This window comes from Crocodylus siamensis, chromosome 5 (assembly GCF_052110815.1).
Source record: "Crocodylus siamensis isolate JL-2025a chromosome 5, ASM5211081v1, whole genome shotgun sequence".
Classification (NCBI taxonomy): Eukaryota; Metazoa; Chordata; order Crocodylia; family Crocodylidae; genus Crocodylus; species Crocodylus siamensis.
The window spans coordinates 80,869,862-80,883,527 of record NC_143399.1 but is presented as its reverse complement, the minus strand read 5'-3'; the positions used below and the strand labels follow the sequence as shown (position 1 = coordinate 80,883,527).

General features: G+C 44.9%; 1 protein-coding gene across 6 annotated transcripts in view; it reads left to right on the top strand.

Moving 5' to 3' along the window:
• The window catches only part of TNS3 (tensin 3), a 505,358-nt gene that overhangs the window by 74,695 nt on the left and 416,997 nt on the right, over window positions 1–13,666 (top strand). For 2 of the 6 annotated variants that reach the window (XM_090049503.1, XM_090049498.1), the window contains exon 2: window positions 7,437–7,629. The exons of 2 other annotated variants lie outside the window; for them this stretch is intronic. In XM_090049503.1, the coding sequence (XP_089905629.1) occupies window positions 7,528–7,629 (102 nt within the window). In that variant the 5' untranslated portion in view covers window positions 7,437–7,527. Of the gene's footprint in view, window positions 1–994; window positions 1,132–7,436; window positions 7,630–13,666 lie in introns of those variants that run through there. 2 more of the 6 variants (XM_090049499.1, XM_090049502.1) reach the window with 2 other exon arrangements.

The window sequence follows — 13,666 nt, the reverse complement described above, 5'->3', positions numbered from 1 at the left end:
GAGCACACTAATAGGGAGGGAAAGACTGCAGCAGGACTTGGATAGGTTACAGAGGTGGGCTAGCAAAAACAGGATGCGCTTCAATATTGACAAGTGCAGGGTGCTGCACTTGGGCAGTAGTAACCAGCAGCACACTTATAAGATGGGAAACTCCCTTCTTGAGAGCATGGAGGCAGAAAGGGATCTTGGAGTCATTATTGACTCCAAGATGAACATGGGCTGACAATGCGAGGTCACGGTTGGCAGGGCTAACCGGGCCTTGTCGTGCATCCACAGGTGCATCTCTAGCAGAGCCAAGGAGGTGATCCTCCCCCTCTATGCAACACTGGTCAGGCCACAGCTGGAGTACTTTGTCCAGTTCTGTGTGACCCACTTCAGGAGGGATGTGGACAACATGGAGAGGGTCCAGAGGAGGGCCACCCGCATGATCCAGGGACAACAGGGCAGACCCTACAATGAGAGACTGCAGGACCTGAACCTGTTCAGCCTTCACAAGAGAAGGCTGAGGGGGGAATCTGGTGACTGTCTATAAACTCACTAGGGAGGACCAGAAAGGTTTGGGAGAGACCTTGTTTCCCCTAGCGCCCACTGGCATAACAAGGAATAACAGCCACAAGTTGTTGGAGAGTAGGTTTAGATTAGACATCCGTAAGAACTACTTCACAGTTAGGGTGGCTAGGATCTGGAACCAACTTCCAAGGGAAGTGGTGCTGGCTCCTACCCTGGGGGTCTTTAAGAGGAGGCTTGATGCCTCCCTAGCTGGAGTCATTTGAGCCCAGTTTTTTTTCTCCTGCCCTGGCAGGGGGTCAGACTTGAAGATCTATAAGGTCCCTTCCAACCCTAGTTCTATGATTCTGTGATTCTATGGTCCTGCTTTGAGCAGGGGGTTGGACTATATCAGCGTTTCTCAACCAGTGGCTCGCAAGAATATTTTAAAGGGTTGTGAGCAGGTCCCCAGAAAAACCCATAAAAGCACAACTTTCCTTTTGTAGGCTGGCAGTGTTCCAGCCTGCAAGCAGCTGTTTGAGATGATTGGAGGCAGCGGCCACCAATGTGTCTATGCATGCAGATGCATGTGGCCAGCATAAAGCAAGGCTGGATTTTGGGAGCAACCCCAGCCACTGGACACAGGTAAGTGAACGGGGAGCAGAGGATGGAAGTCCAAGGGACTGTTTGGAGGGCTGTGGGGGGCATATGCATGTGTGTACCTGCCTGCCTTCCTGCCCGCCTACTGGCACTGGGGACAGTGGTTGGGCACAGGACTGTGGCTGGCCAGGAGAAACACTGGGAGAATCAGCAAGGGAAAGAGGCGGGAGGGTCTTTCACAGCAGGGAGCTGTGTGCTTTGCCTTGTGACATGGGGCAGTGCCCATACGTGAAGGGGCCCACACTCACTGCTTGTGCTCTGGCTCAAGTGGGATGGAGGCAGCTGGGGGCCCCCTCTGGCAGGGCTGGAGAGGGCAGAGGGCTGTGGCTTGGGGGTGAGGGGCACCAGCAGGACCAAGGAGGTCAGGGGACTGTGGGTCAGCCACCAGCAGGGTCAGAAGGGTGTGAGTCAAGACAAGCCATCAATCTTGGCAAATGGTCTAGGTATGAAAAAGGTTGAGAACCACTAAACGGGATGACCTCTTGAGGTCCCTTCCAACTCAAACTTTCTCTGATTCTATGATCTCTGTAGCCCTTAGCATTATGAGCGGTAATGCCCCATGCATGTAATGTAACACATTAGTGTTTGTACAGAACACTTCTCAGTGAGCTTTTGCTCAAAATAAATCAAAGGCTAATTTAAAGATCACTTTTCTATGCTCTGGCAGAAAACTACATGCCACTTTTTCCCAAAAATGAGCTGTTCTCCTCATGTCCAAACTGTAAAATTAAAAACTGTCTTAGTGCAGACTCCTTTGATTAGCAAGAATCTTTTGCACAGTTAGCACAGTAGAGAAACAAACCCTAGGTACAGAGGGGAGCTGAATACAACAAAAACAGAAGGCTGAGATACACAACTCTGACAGATGGGCAATACTTAAGGCCCGAACCTGCACCCACTGAACTCAGTGGAAACACTATCAAGCTGCAGAAGAAGCAGTCTGAATGACTGCTGTTCTGCTGTTATTTCTCTAGTTGCCTCGGAACAGAAGCAAGACTCTTAAATACATATCATTCTTATGGTACTTGGAAAGAATAATAGCACCTTAAGGAAAATGTTTATATTGTCTGAGTAATCCCTCTCTCAACAAATAATTTACTATAATTTCATTAATGACTCCAGACCAGTGCATTTCCTGGAGACTTAATGGCAGTCTCCCTGCTAATGACCCTCATCTTTGCCTCAGGCCATTAGTTCTCTCAGCTGGTCATTATTCTTCAGGAAGTGACATAGGAACCAAGCACAATTAGTGAGTTAATTTGAATTCATTTCACATTAGAGTATTGTTTGCTGTTTCTTTTCACATTCTCCCAACAGTGTTTTACCATTTCCCACCTCCCCCCAAATCCCAACACTTCTTTTTTGTGGGGGGGGCTCTTCTTGGTAGCTTGAAATCCATCTGTTCTAACCTCAAGCAACCTTGAAGAAAGTGGGGGCAATGACATAGTTAAGTAAATGCATGAAAGCAAGGCAAAGTATAAATATATTCCTTACTTAAGAAACAAACTGTTGGTTGCATTGCCCAGCTGATGTATAAATAAAAGAATACTTGGCTATTAATTCTTCTGTAAAGACCCTTTTTAGTGTACATTATGGGTTACCCGGAGCAGTGTTAAGCACCTTGATTCCCAGTTAATGATTGCTGAGGGCTTTCAACATCTCAGGGATATGTTATGCATCTTGTTTAATTAGAACCTGACCACTAGGTCTCTGCTAATTTACTGTACTTTACTTATCATGGGATGGTGATCTGTGAGCAATAGCATGCCTAAGTTTTTTGTTGGGGGGGAAGGTGGGGAGAGAGGGTGACTGGGGCATCAGTGCCAAGTGGTGACGTAGACAGGGATGCATATGTAGTATAGTTGCCACATTGCTAGCCCAGCTAGTATCATTGGCAGCTTGGCTGCAGCTGCTGCTTTATGTGCCACTGCTGCTCAGGATACAGAACTGCCCAGTTATGCCTGTGTCAGTGAGTATCTATATACAGACACCGCAGCTGTCAACTGAGCTGCACACATAAGTTAGAATCTAGTAGATCTTGTGATTTTTGGTTTCCAAAGAAACCTTTATGTTCTACCTTAAGGTGTAATAAGGATTATATGAGCTGTTCTTGCCCATTCAGATGTCTGGGAGAATTATCCTGGATTTGTTTTCCTGGTAGAAAAAACTTACCTGGAGATGCCTGAACAGACAATCGAATGATGCCCCCTGAATAGCAGAGAGCTTGTAGTTCTGATACTCTGCAACCAGGGGCCCCTTGTGCACATATATAAGCAGGCTCCACAGGCTTTCTCAGTCTGTCTGGAGAAAGGTGGCAGCAGTACAGAGAGCATCCCTGACTGACTGACGCAAACTGCTCAGGGTCAACCTGTGTCTCCCTGCAGCACAATGTGTGGATGGTAAAGAGGACAAGTTCTGTTCTTTTCGTGGCTGGAGCTGTAGAATCCTACAAGCAACACATCATCTCCCTGGGGGCGGAAAGCAAAGCGCCCTGGGATGCTGGAGGACTGTGCTGTGGCTTCTCTCAGGAGACAATGTGTACAAGTATTCAGTCTCCCAAGAGAAACTGTCCTGGGAATGATTTAACCCTGGTTGTCCCCACGTTATTTTTCTCCCAGAGTGGCCATTTTTGCCCTGGGAGAAAAATTCTGAACATCTGTACACTCATGGTTTCTCCTGAGAGAGTGGTGACTCTCCCTGGAGAAACTGAATATCTGTGTGTGGTCATGATCTCTTTGTAGGTTAGACACTAATAACAAGCTATTCAAAAGCACTTGAGTTTCTACCCAGTAAAGGGTAATGACAATTTATGTACATCACAGTCATAGTTAAGTTTGTATGTAAATACAAGAGCCATATTTTGCAGTGTGGCTTTCTCTTCCCCTCCAGTTCCACTAACCAGGGGCTTAAGAGTCACCTACTGACTTTGAGCTAATGTTATTGGTTCATTTTGCACAGGCATATCAGAGGCATTTAAATCTTGGACCTGGTTCACTGGGGTTTGCAAACCACTTGGCAAAATGAGTCCTGTTCAGAGGACAGTTGGGACTTTTATAGCTGAGCCAAAATGGTAAAGAAATGAAAATCACAACTTGGGTAGCATTAAATAGCAGAAGTTAATTCAAAAGAGGTTCAGTGGTACTTTTCAACTGCATTGTAGACCCTTTATCATCAGTTACTGCACAGTAGAGGCATAACTAGTATTTTTGACACCCTGGGCAAGAGACAGAGTAAGAGTGGAGGGCATGGATAACTGGTGCCTCCTGAGACTGGAGGAGGCACAATTTGTGGGAGGCAGCACTGGTGGCATTGGCAGTAGGGTGGCAAGTGGTGACCACCACCAGAAGCCAGTGGGGGGGGGCAGGTGCTGAGTGGTGACCACCTGCAGAAGCTGGCGGCGACATAGGCATTGGCGTGGTGGTGAGCAGCAAACACCTGCAGAAGCTGGTGGCAGCGATGGCGTGGTAAGCATCAACCACCTACAGAAGCCACCGGCGGTGGGGGAGGGGGCCTGGTGGGTGGCAACCACCTGCCAAAGCTGGTGGGGGTGGCCAATCTCAGGGGAGGCATATGCCTCCCCATGCACCCCCTACAAATCATCTAAGCTGGAAGGCCCAGTTGAAGGGTACCAAATGCAAAAGAGCGAACAGGTGCCGAATTGCTGTTGCTCATGCTGCAAGCTCCCTGCATTGTGGATGCTGTCCCATGGGATTGCTGGCGATGGTCATTCTTACAACTCTAAATATGACCTCCATGGGCGCATCCTCATGAGTGGGAGCGTTCGTTCCCTAGAGGCAACTAGCAGTGGCACAAATACATGCTACTGCTAGTTGTCCCTGGGGAATGCCCCTGCACACGTGCTCTGACACACAGCAAGTTGCCCTGAGTGGGGTAGGGGAGGCTGGGGCCAACATCTGGGTTGGCCCTAGCAGCCTTACCTTGCGTCCTGGGGGCCTCCTGGAATTCCAGCATCAGCAATCTGGACACGTGGGGCCTGCCCAGGATCCAGAGCATGGCTCTAGCCAGCCAAGCTTTGAGTTTGGGCGGTACATACTGCCTTCACTTGCAACGCCATGGTTTTTTCTAACATGGGCTTTTTTGACACCAGGATCCCCTGGTGTAAAAAAAAAATGACCCCATGCTGCACATTAGCAGTGCAGGGAACACCTGCATGTGTAGTGTGGATGGTTTGCAGCACCACAGGTGCCACAAACCCACATGCGTGTGCTTGTCTGGAGACACCACATAAGTGTATTCCTCAAATAGGCCGGCAGAGAGTTTGAGGGCAAGGTTAGCTTTAATTTTGAAACCCACAAAGACGTTTCACAAGAAATCCATTCATTTAATTAACTGTCACATGTTTGAATAACAACCAACCAACCTTCCTGTGATTTGAGCCTTTCCAATGATAGGTTTACACAGCAATATTGGACTTTGGTGCTTTCTGTACCTATAGATTTGAATAATGCTTTTGTTTGTGAAATTACCCTCTTTTTTCACTGTGCTCCCTGCCTGGTAGTTAAACTTCAGTCTGTGTGAATGGAACATTCAAACTGCAGCAAGGGGGTATTTTTGTACAACAATTATTTTCACGGCATAAATCATCAGAGAAGTGGTTATGGTGTATCTTACAGTCACCACCTTTACAAACAGTTAATGCACATGTGAGTTTCAGCATGTGCTTGAAAGCCACACTGGCCATTAGAAGGCTTCAGAGGTGCAAGTTCTCAGCACATATGCTAACATAGAGAACTGTGAAGCTATTTAGACTAAATAAAGCAACTGACATATATGCCCAGAAAATGTCTAGGGAATTATGGTATGCCTTGGGTCATTTTATGAGGTGTGAGGCAAGATAATTTAATCCACCCTCCAGATGCATTTTGTGTAGACTTCCTGTCACAGTGGGTTCCTGAAAACAGTTAGGCTTTGAAGGGACTGCTCCAATACAAATAAAGAACCAGGGTGAGAAAAGTGGAGTTTGAGTGGAACTTAACATGCATTAATGAAAGAAAAGTTTCTTGAGCTGAACCCTTCGATGCTAACTATCAGCTCAGTGCAAAATGCCTATTAATTATTAAAACTTTTCAGACTAATGGTAATATGAAAATGGACAAACCTGGGGAATCCTTTTCTTCTGGAGTCATTGTAAAAAGATACTACTATGCCGCTTGTAGTCAAACATGAATAGTTATAGAAGTACACAAGAAAAAAATCCACCATTATTTAGTTGTTCTGCAGCACATCCGAGAGATTTAAAAATTAAGCATCCCAAGCCCCCTATAAAATACGAAAATATTGTATTATATCTCATCCCAACCCTGCTGAAGGGGGAAGAGAGGCACAGAAAAATAAGTGGCTAAATTTTCAGATGTAGTTTTTAATAGTGTGAGTTTGAGGCTTTAGATACCTCTGTCCTGGGGGTTTCAGTGGGTGCTGCAGGTTCTTAGAACTTGTGATAATCAGTCAGGTTTTCTCTTTTCCAGTTCTGTGGCACTGAAAATTAAAAGCTCAAAAATACTCTTCACTCTTGAAATTCTAATTTGCAGGGGATGGTGTGCATCTTTTGCAGAGGGAACTAAAATACTTGCCTCTGACTTCTCAGTACTGTGTTTTAATCATATGACTCCTCTTCCTCCCCATTAGCAGTTGCCATCATTTTGCCAGTGAGAAAAGTGAGTTATGTTAAAAATCAAGTGGGATTAATTAATGGACCCTGGCAGACAGACCGCACAAAGAAGCAGGAAATTCCTCCAGATACTTCCTTCTGAAATTCTGCTTTCAAAGCCATTCTTGGTGTTGACTTTAACCATTACTCACTCTCAAATTACTCTGGTATTATCAGCTTGCCTTAGTGACAGATTACTGGATAGCTCTTTTCTTCTTTGCAAAAGCAGAACACCCTCCAAAACAGACTGTTTTCCAAGTTATTAGTTTCCTTGTTATTGTATCCATACCACTCAGTGATCCAAAAACCCTCCCACCAGGATAGGAAAGGCAAAGTTCCCCAGCTGGAGACATAGCTTTAGACACTAGCCCTCTTATTCGTTGTCTGGACCTCAGAGAGGGCACTGGGTGGTCAGCATGGGATTCAGATAACAAAAGGGAAAAGACAGAAAGAGAAAGAGCTTTGAGAACAGTGAAACCGGTGACAACAAAAGTACTTCAACCTGTCTTGGCAGAGAGAAGCAAAAGGTCAAGTCCAGGCAGGGCTGGACTTGGGTTTTGATGCTTACTCTCAGTGAAGGGTGCCAGGTTCAAAGCAACTTAAGCAGGGTGTCTCCTTTTAGGACTGCAGAAATGTGGAGCTGATGGGTTCCATTCACTGAACTGGATTAAAGGGGCTGAAAGGGCTGGCGTATCAGGAGCCAGGAGTGCCTAATGGCCTTCAAGGGGAGCCTAGCTTGCCTGAGAGATGAAATTTGCACAGTCCCTGGGGATGATCATCATTTGATACAAGACGAGGCTGAGATCATGATTCAGGTATGTGGAATTTGCATACAAATCCAAATCATTAATAGAGCTGTGGGTTGGGACTGCAGGGACGAAGAGAAGCAGGTCAGTTTATCTCATGCTACCAAACTTGTTTAAAAGCTGTAGTTGTCCTTTTGTTCTAACTCAAAGAGCCTGTAGTGTGTGAATGATGCAGCAGTATGTTGTTATGTACAACTAGATGCAGCAAATGTATCTTCATTAGTGAAAACAAACAGAAGTCCTGTCAAGAGCAGAGCAGCTGAAATCCATGCCATTCCCCGAACTGTCAGCAATAAAAAAAAAGTTTCAGTTACCACTAGTTGGAATCCAAACTTGTACATGCAAAAAACTGCAGGAGGACTTCTTTAATTCCTGGTAATCACAGGTTGATGCCTTAGTGGGTGAAAGAATATTGTGATTTAATGAAGAGGTAGCCCCCACCTTCCTCCAAGCATCATGGCTGTATAATCACTTTGCTGGCAGAGAGGGGGAGAGAGAGAGAGAGAGAGTGAACCTTGGCTGTGAGCCAGTTGGCTGACTACAGAAAACAGCCTGTCAGCTGGCTGATACATGGAAAGCAAAGAATGTGCAAATGACAACAATCATCATTTGGTTTTCTTCCTGAGACTTAAAATAAAAAATAGTTCAGGAATGCTTATGTGTGCTTTAACTGCTTTTCTGTGCACTTTGTTAATATTATTGATGAATTTTTAGCATTGCAGACTAAACCAGACAGTCTCTAACTGAAGATGAAAGCTTTGTTCTAACTGATTCGTGGTTTTAGCCACTTTGGAGCCTGAGTGTTCCACATGCAGTCACTGTTTCAATAAATGCCTGTTATTTTCTCCCTGCCCCTACTGCATTGGCTTGAGCTGTACTTGTCAAACATCTCAGGCCTGATGCATTGCTTGGGTTATACTCCAGTTTGAGTGGGGGTACTGGCAAAATCTGCAAGAGCACAAGGGTCTCTCTCTCTGTCTCTCTTTCTCTCTCAGTTAGCCAGCTTTGTCATATTTTTAATAATATATGCACCTAAATTGTGATAGCTTTATGTGAACAAAGCTAAAGTATATAACAAGAACCACTCTAAAGATGGTTAGGCCATTTTGGAGGATTTTGGAGGATTCTAGATAATACACTCAAACTTTGGACTTATATCAAGATTTTGCTCAACTTTTTATTTTTATTTTTAAATATTTTTCATGCCTGAGGTCCCATTCACTTCCTAGTTCTGACAAAGGACTGTGAAGGGAAAGTGCTACAGTTATCCACCTCAAAGAGGTGGATAACTGCTCATCTCTTCAGGGACAGTTATGGAAAGAAATTAGCAGGGATTGCACTGGAAAGCTGGTTGTTGTTCCAGCCCAGCATTGCTAATGCCGGAGTGTCAGACAGGCATCCAGGCTTTGGGGTTGTGAACCAAACCATCCCCTGAACTTTTGGAGTTTTTCACACAGTCTTCTGTGTTGCTCCTGTGAACCGCAACCCAACCAAACGTTTAAATAAATGGTTCATTTTCAGCACATGCTTTGCGGAATTGGCCTTTGTACCAGACCTAGCCTTGCTCTCTTCTATGGTGCAGTGTAATGTGCCATTCTCTATTAATTCAGATCCCTACTTCTGTTTAAACCATTTAGCAATGGTAACTCAGAAGCTTAGGTACAGGTAATATGCGAGTGTTGTGGATAGTCTCATTATAGCCATGTGATGAATGGCAACTGTCATTTTCACACGTCTTTTGAACATGTGTCAATACAGCTTCTAAGATATCAATTTATCAAGCAGCTTTAAATAACTAGCTTTTTAAAAAGCTGTCAGAAAAATATTTTGCCTCTAAAGCAGGTGATTTCCTATTAAGCATTACCCTAGAAGTTGGCAACATTTTTGGGCAGAGTGCCAAAAACACCCACAACCACAGTTTGTAAAATGTTTTTTTAATTTTTTGCACCAGTCCTGGAAGCACTGCAATACCAGGTCAATACATGGAGTGGATGCCAGGGCAGATGGCAGGAGAGCCACAAAGAGCCCAATGCTTGCTGTGGCAGTGCAGCCCCAGCCCCTTCCCTGCCATCTGCCCCAAGGTGCATGTGACAAGCAAAATGCTTTTGCATGCTATGCTCTGGCACCCGTGCTGGGGGTTGCCTACCTCTGCCCTAAGGGGCAGGATAACCAATATTCACTGTTGACCAAGAGAGTCGAAACATCATAAACCAGTGAACAAGTTATTTTAGGGGATTTTCAGAGGCTTTTAAAACACAATGAGTGTAACTTTCCGCTCCCTCCTGTGCTTATAATTAGACCCTTGATACTGACCCAAAAGGAGCCTGGATTAAGAGATGGAGGTTATTAGCATAAATTAATTTGCACTACATTAGCAACTAAGGTCCAGGACCCCATGTTGCTAGGTGCTGTGCAGACATAAAAGAAAAAGATAATGGATTAAGAGTTTTTTGGTGTAAGGAACAGTGGTTTCCTCTGTTTCGTATGTCAATGTGGACACTGTTAGTGTGTCACTTGTGAGTATGAAGGGTGATTCTGGCTCTCGCTGATAGGGTCACAGTGCTGCTTTATTGCTTCATCAAAATGTGTTATTACTGGCTCATCATGGCAATCCAGGATGGAAGGTTTACAGCGCATAGCTTCTTGCATATTATTAGCATCACCTGGCAGTGGCTCCTCTTGACCTGGTTTTCTCCTCCAGATTCCTTTCTCCCTTCCTTCTACTTGTCCTTTGGTAGCTTGAAAAGATCACCTTATCTTACACACTGAAACTAGGAATAAGACCAGTAGAGTCTCATTCTGTTTTTCCTTTGTATTGACTATGTGTGCAGGAGAAGTGATAGTGAAAGACAGCCAAACATGCAGGCATACAAAAAAGGCCCTAACAGGCATTCCTGCAAAAATCAGTCAGTGAGGAATCACTCCTATTTGATGACAGCAATAGCACTGAAATAGAAATACTGCAAACCAGTCATGTCAGCAATATTCTTCCAACCCTGAATACAGTTAGCAGTTGAGGATGTATGGAAATGTACCCATCTGTAAGAGGGAATCCCTTACTGGAAACTGTTGATAATTTGCATATGGGATCCACTGCAGCAAATTGCCTAATAAATGTTTCAAAAGGTCCGGACCTTTCTATATAAATATTAGTATTTATAGTTACTTTACAGCATACAGGTTAAAAAACAAAAAGGGCAGCAGCTACTGAGCCAGAACGGGACTTTACCATGCTGAGAATCAATTTAGTTAATTGACTTAGCAGTTTGCATGAAAATAATGGGTTCGTTTCTACTTTTATTTAGACCAGCTTTAAGTCATGGCTAAGTCCCCTGAACTAATGAAAGTATATCCATTTAAAATTAGTATGAGTGATGAGAAAAGCAGGGCCATTATGGTTACTAAATTATTTTAAGTGATGGTGCCATCTGTCCAGCTGACAGAGGCTCCAATTAGGGCTTTTAGTCTGGGATATGAAAACATATATGGGCAGAGAGGGTTAACTTCCCGGCACTCCCCTTTGAAAAACACAAAAGGGACAAAAAGCAGAAGATAAATAGTTTAAGCTGCTGTGTTAATTTTGATCCTTTTAATCAGATTCATTTAGAACATGGATGTCTAACTTCTCAGTGACTGGGGGCTGCAGGCACTGCAGCCCCAGGGGCCACATAACACCCCTCTCCCCTCCCCTGTCAGGCCACATGGCAGATGCCCCCTCCCCTCACTGTACCTTGTTGGTGTGCCATGTCAGGTTCTCAGGTCCCTCCCAGCTGTCTGACCACCAGCTCCCAAGACCATGCCACCCTCCCCCAAGGACAGGGGCAGGCAGCAGAAGCAGGACAAAGGAGGGGGAGATGAGAACTTCAGCAGCAGCTGAAGCAGCTGGGAGCTGAGAGTTCAGGGGCAGCAGATTAACTCCTTGGGGGCTGCATATGGTGGACCGGTGGGAAGAAGTACAGTAGAGTTAGTATATTTTATTAAACAAATCCTGTTCTGAATCTTGATCCACAGGTGAATCACACCTCTGTTTATAAATATTTTCTTCAATATGTATTTTTAACATATGGTCAAGTTCTAAACAATATGTTGTTATTGCCATTTTAATTATGTAGTCCCTTAGAATCACAGGTTTGGGAGGGGCCCCCAGAGTCATCCAGTACAATTGGTACAAATGCAGCATCCTCTGTTTCTAAAAAATCCCAGACACATGCTGTTCCAGCTGTTTTTTGACCCTTTCTAATGAAGAAGATTCCCCGGACAGCTTGTTTTGTTGTCCTACCTTTCTTACACTTAGGACTTTTTTCCTGAGATTTAACCTAAATCTGTATTGGTCTGCAGTGGCATAAGCATGTAGCCTCATGTTCTGAACTCTATGGATTATAAAACTTATTCTCGCCAAATGAGTAAATAATTGTGCACAGTTGACTCCTTGTTACTATTTTTATACATAAATCTTCTGTGTCACCTGTCATATATCTGGGGTGTTCTTTGTATTATTCTGATGGGGATTCTGTGACTGCATTACTATTTAATACCAGAACGAAGAAAAGTGAGACTGGAAGGATCTCTTCCATCATCAAGTTCAGCCTCCTGCTAACATGGTCATTCACATCATATATCCCTATTCATAAACTAAGAATCATAGAATCAAAGTAGGGCTGGAAGAGATCTCAGGAGGTCATCTAGTCAACCCCCCTGCCATCTAACCAATTATTTAAAATGTTGTGAACTACCCATTTTTAAAATTACCAAGAGCCATGATCAAAACATCAACTTTAACTTGACACATCTAAAGCAGGGGGACAAAAGCACTGTCAATATTCTACCACTGCAAGGACAAGAATTATTAAATAAGCTCAAGAGATCCACAGAGGACCATGTGCCCATATGACCGAGGAAGGCAAAAAACCTCACAGTCCTTGCCAGTCTGGCCATGGGGTCAAATTATCTCTTGATCTCCAACGTGATTGATCTGACCCTGAGCAAAGCAAGATCCTCTAACACAGGGGTGGGCAAAATACAGCTCACAGGTTGGATCTGGCTCACCAAGCCATTTTATCCAGGCCACGGGGCCTGTAAAAAATTAGAAAATTAATATTTATCTGCTCTTGGCTGCCTGTCGAAGATGACTGAAGTTAGGGGCAGTAGGACCCAGGGGGAGCTGACAGCAGGACAGCAACCCAGCTTCACCTCACCATACCCCCAGCCATTACCCTGTTTTTGTGCTCATACACTGTTCCAGCACCATGTGGTTGCATCACTGGGCTGCAGGAGCACAGGGCCCACACCAGTACCCAGGCTGGGGGTGTAGGGAGGAACTCTGTGTTCATAGGGTGAGTCCCACATGCATGCACACTCCCCCCACACTGCTATACATGCAGACCCCCACACCCCCTCACACAGACCCCCACAAACCCCATACCTACCCACACCCCACATATCCACGCATATACCCACATGATCCCTCACTCCACCCCCCCACCCCATCGACCCCCACAGTCACACCCACACCCTCTCCCACACCCCATATACCCACATACCCACAGCCCCTCACAATCCTATACCCCCACCCCCACAATATACAAGAGCACAACTTCATTTTAAGCTATTATACTATCACCTCTATGTATACTACACAAAATGTAAATCGACAAAAATATTTTTGAACTCAAATTAATGAATGTTTTAGAAGTTTGCTTTTTAGAATACAACTTGGTATTTTTCTGGTTCTGAGATGGCAAAGCCCCTTGCTGAAAGGAGTACTTCCAGGGGCAAGGGGAGGAACTTTCAGTGGCAAAGGTAAGGGGTAGTGGGCAGAACTTCTAGTCATAAGATGGTGACCAGGGATGGGGCACCTGTCAAGGGGCGGGGCTACCCATGTGGCCCTCAACAGTTTCCCAAAACTCAGGAAGTGACCCTCCACCTGAAATAATTGCCTGCTCTGGCTCTAACAAGAACCTGCTGGGATTTTTGGTTCAGCAGGTTCATTAGTATACTCCAGTTTAAAATCCCCAGCTTTGTCTGCAACCAATACCAGATGCTTCTG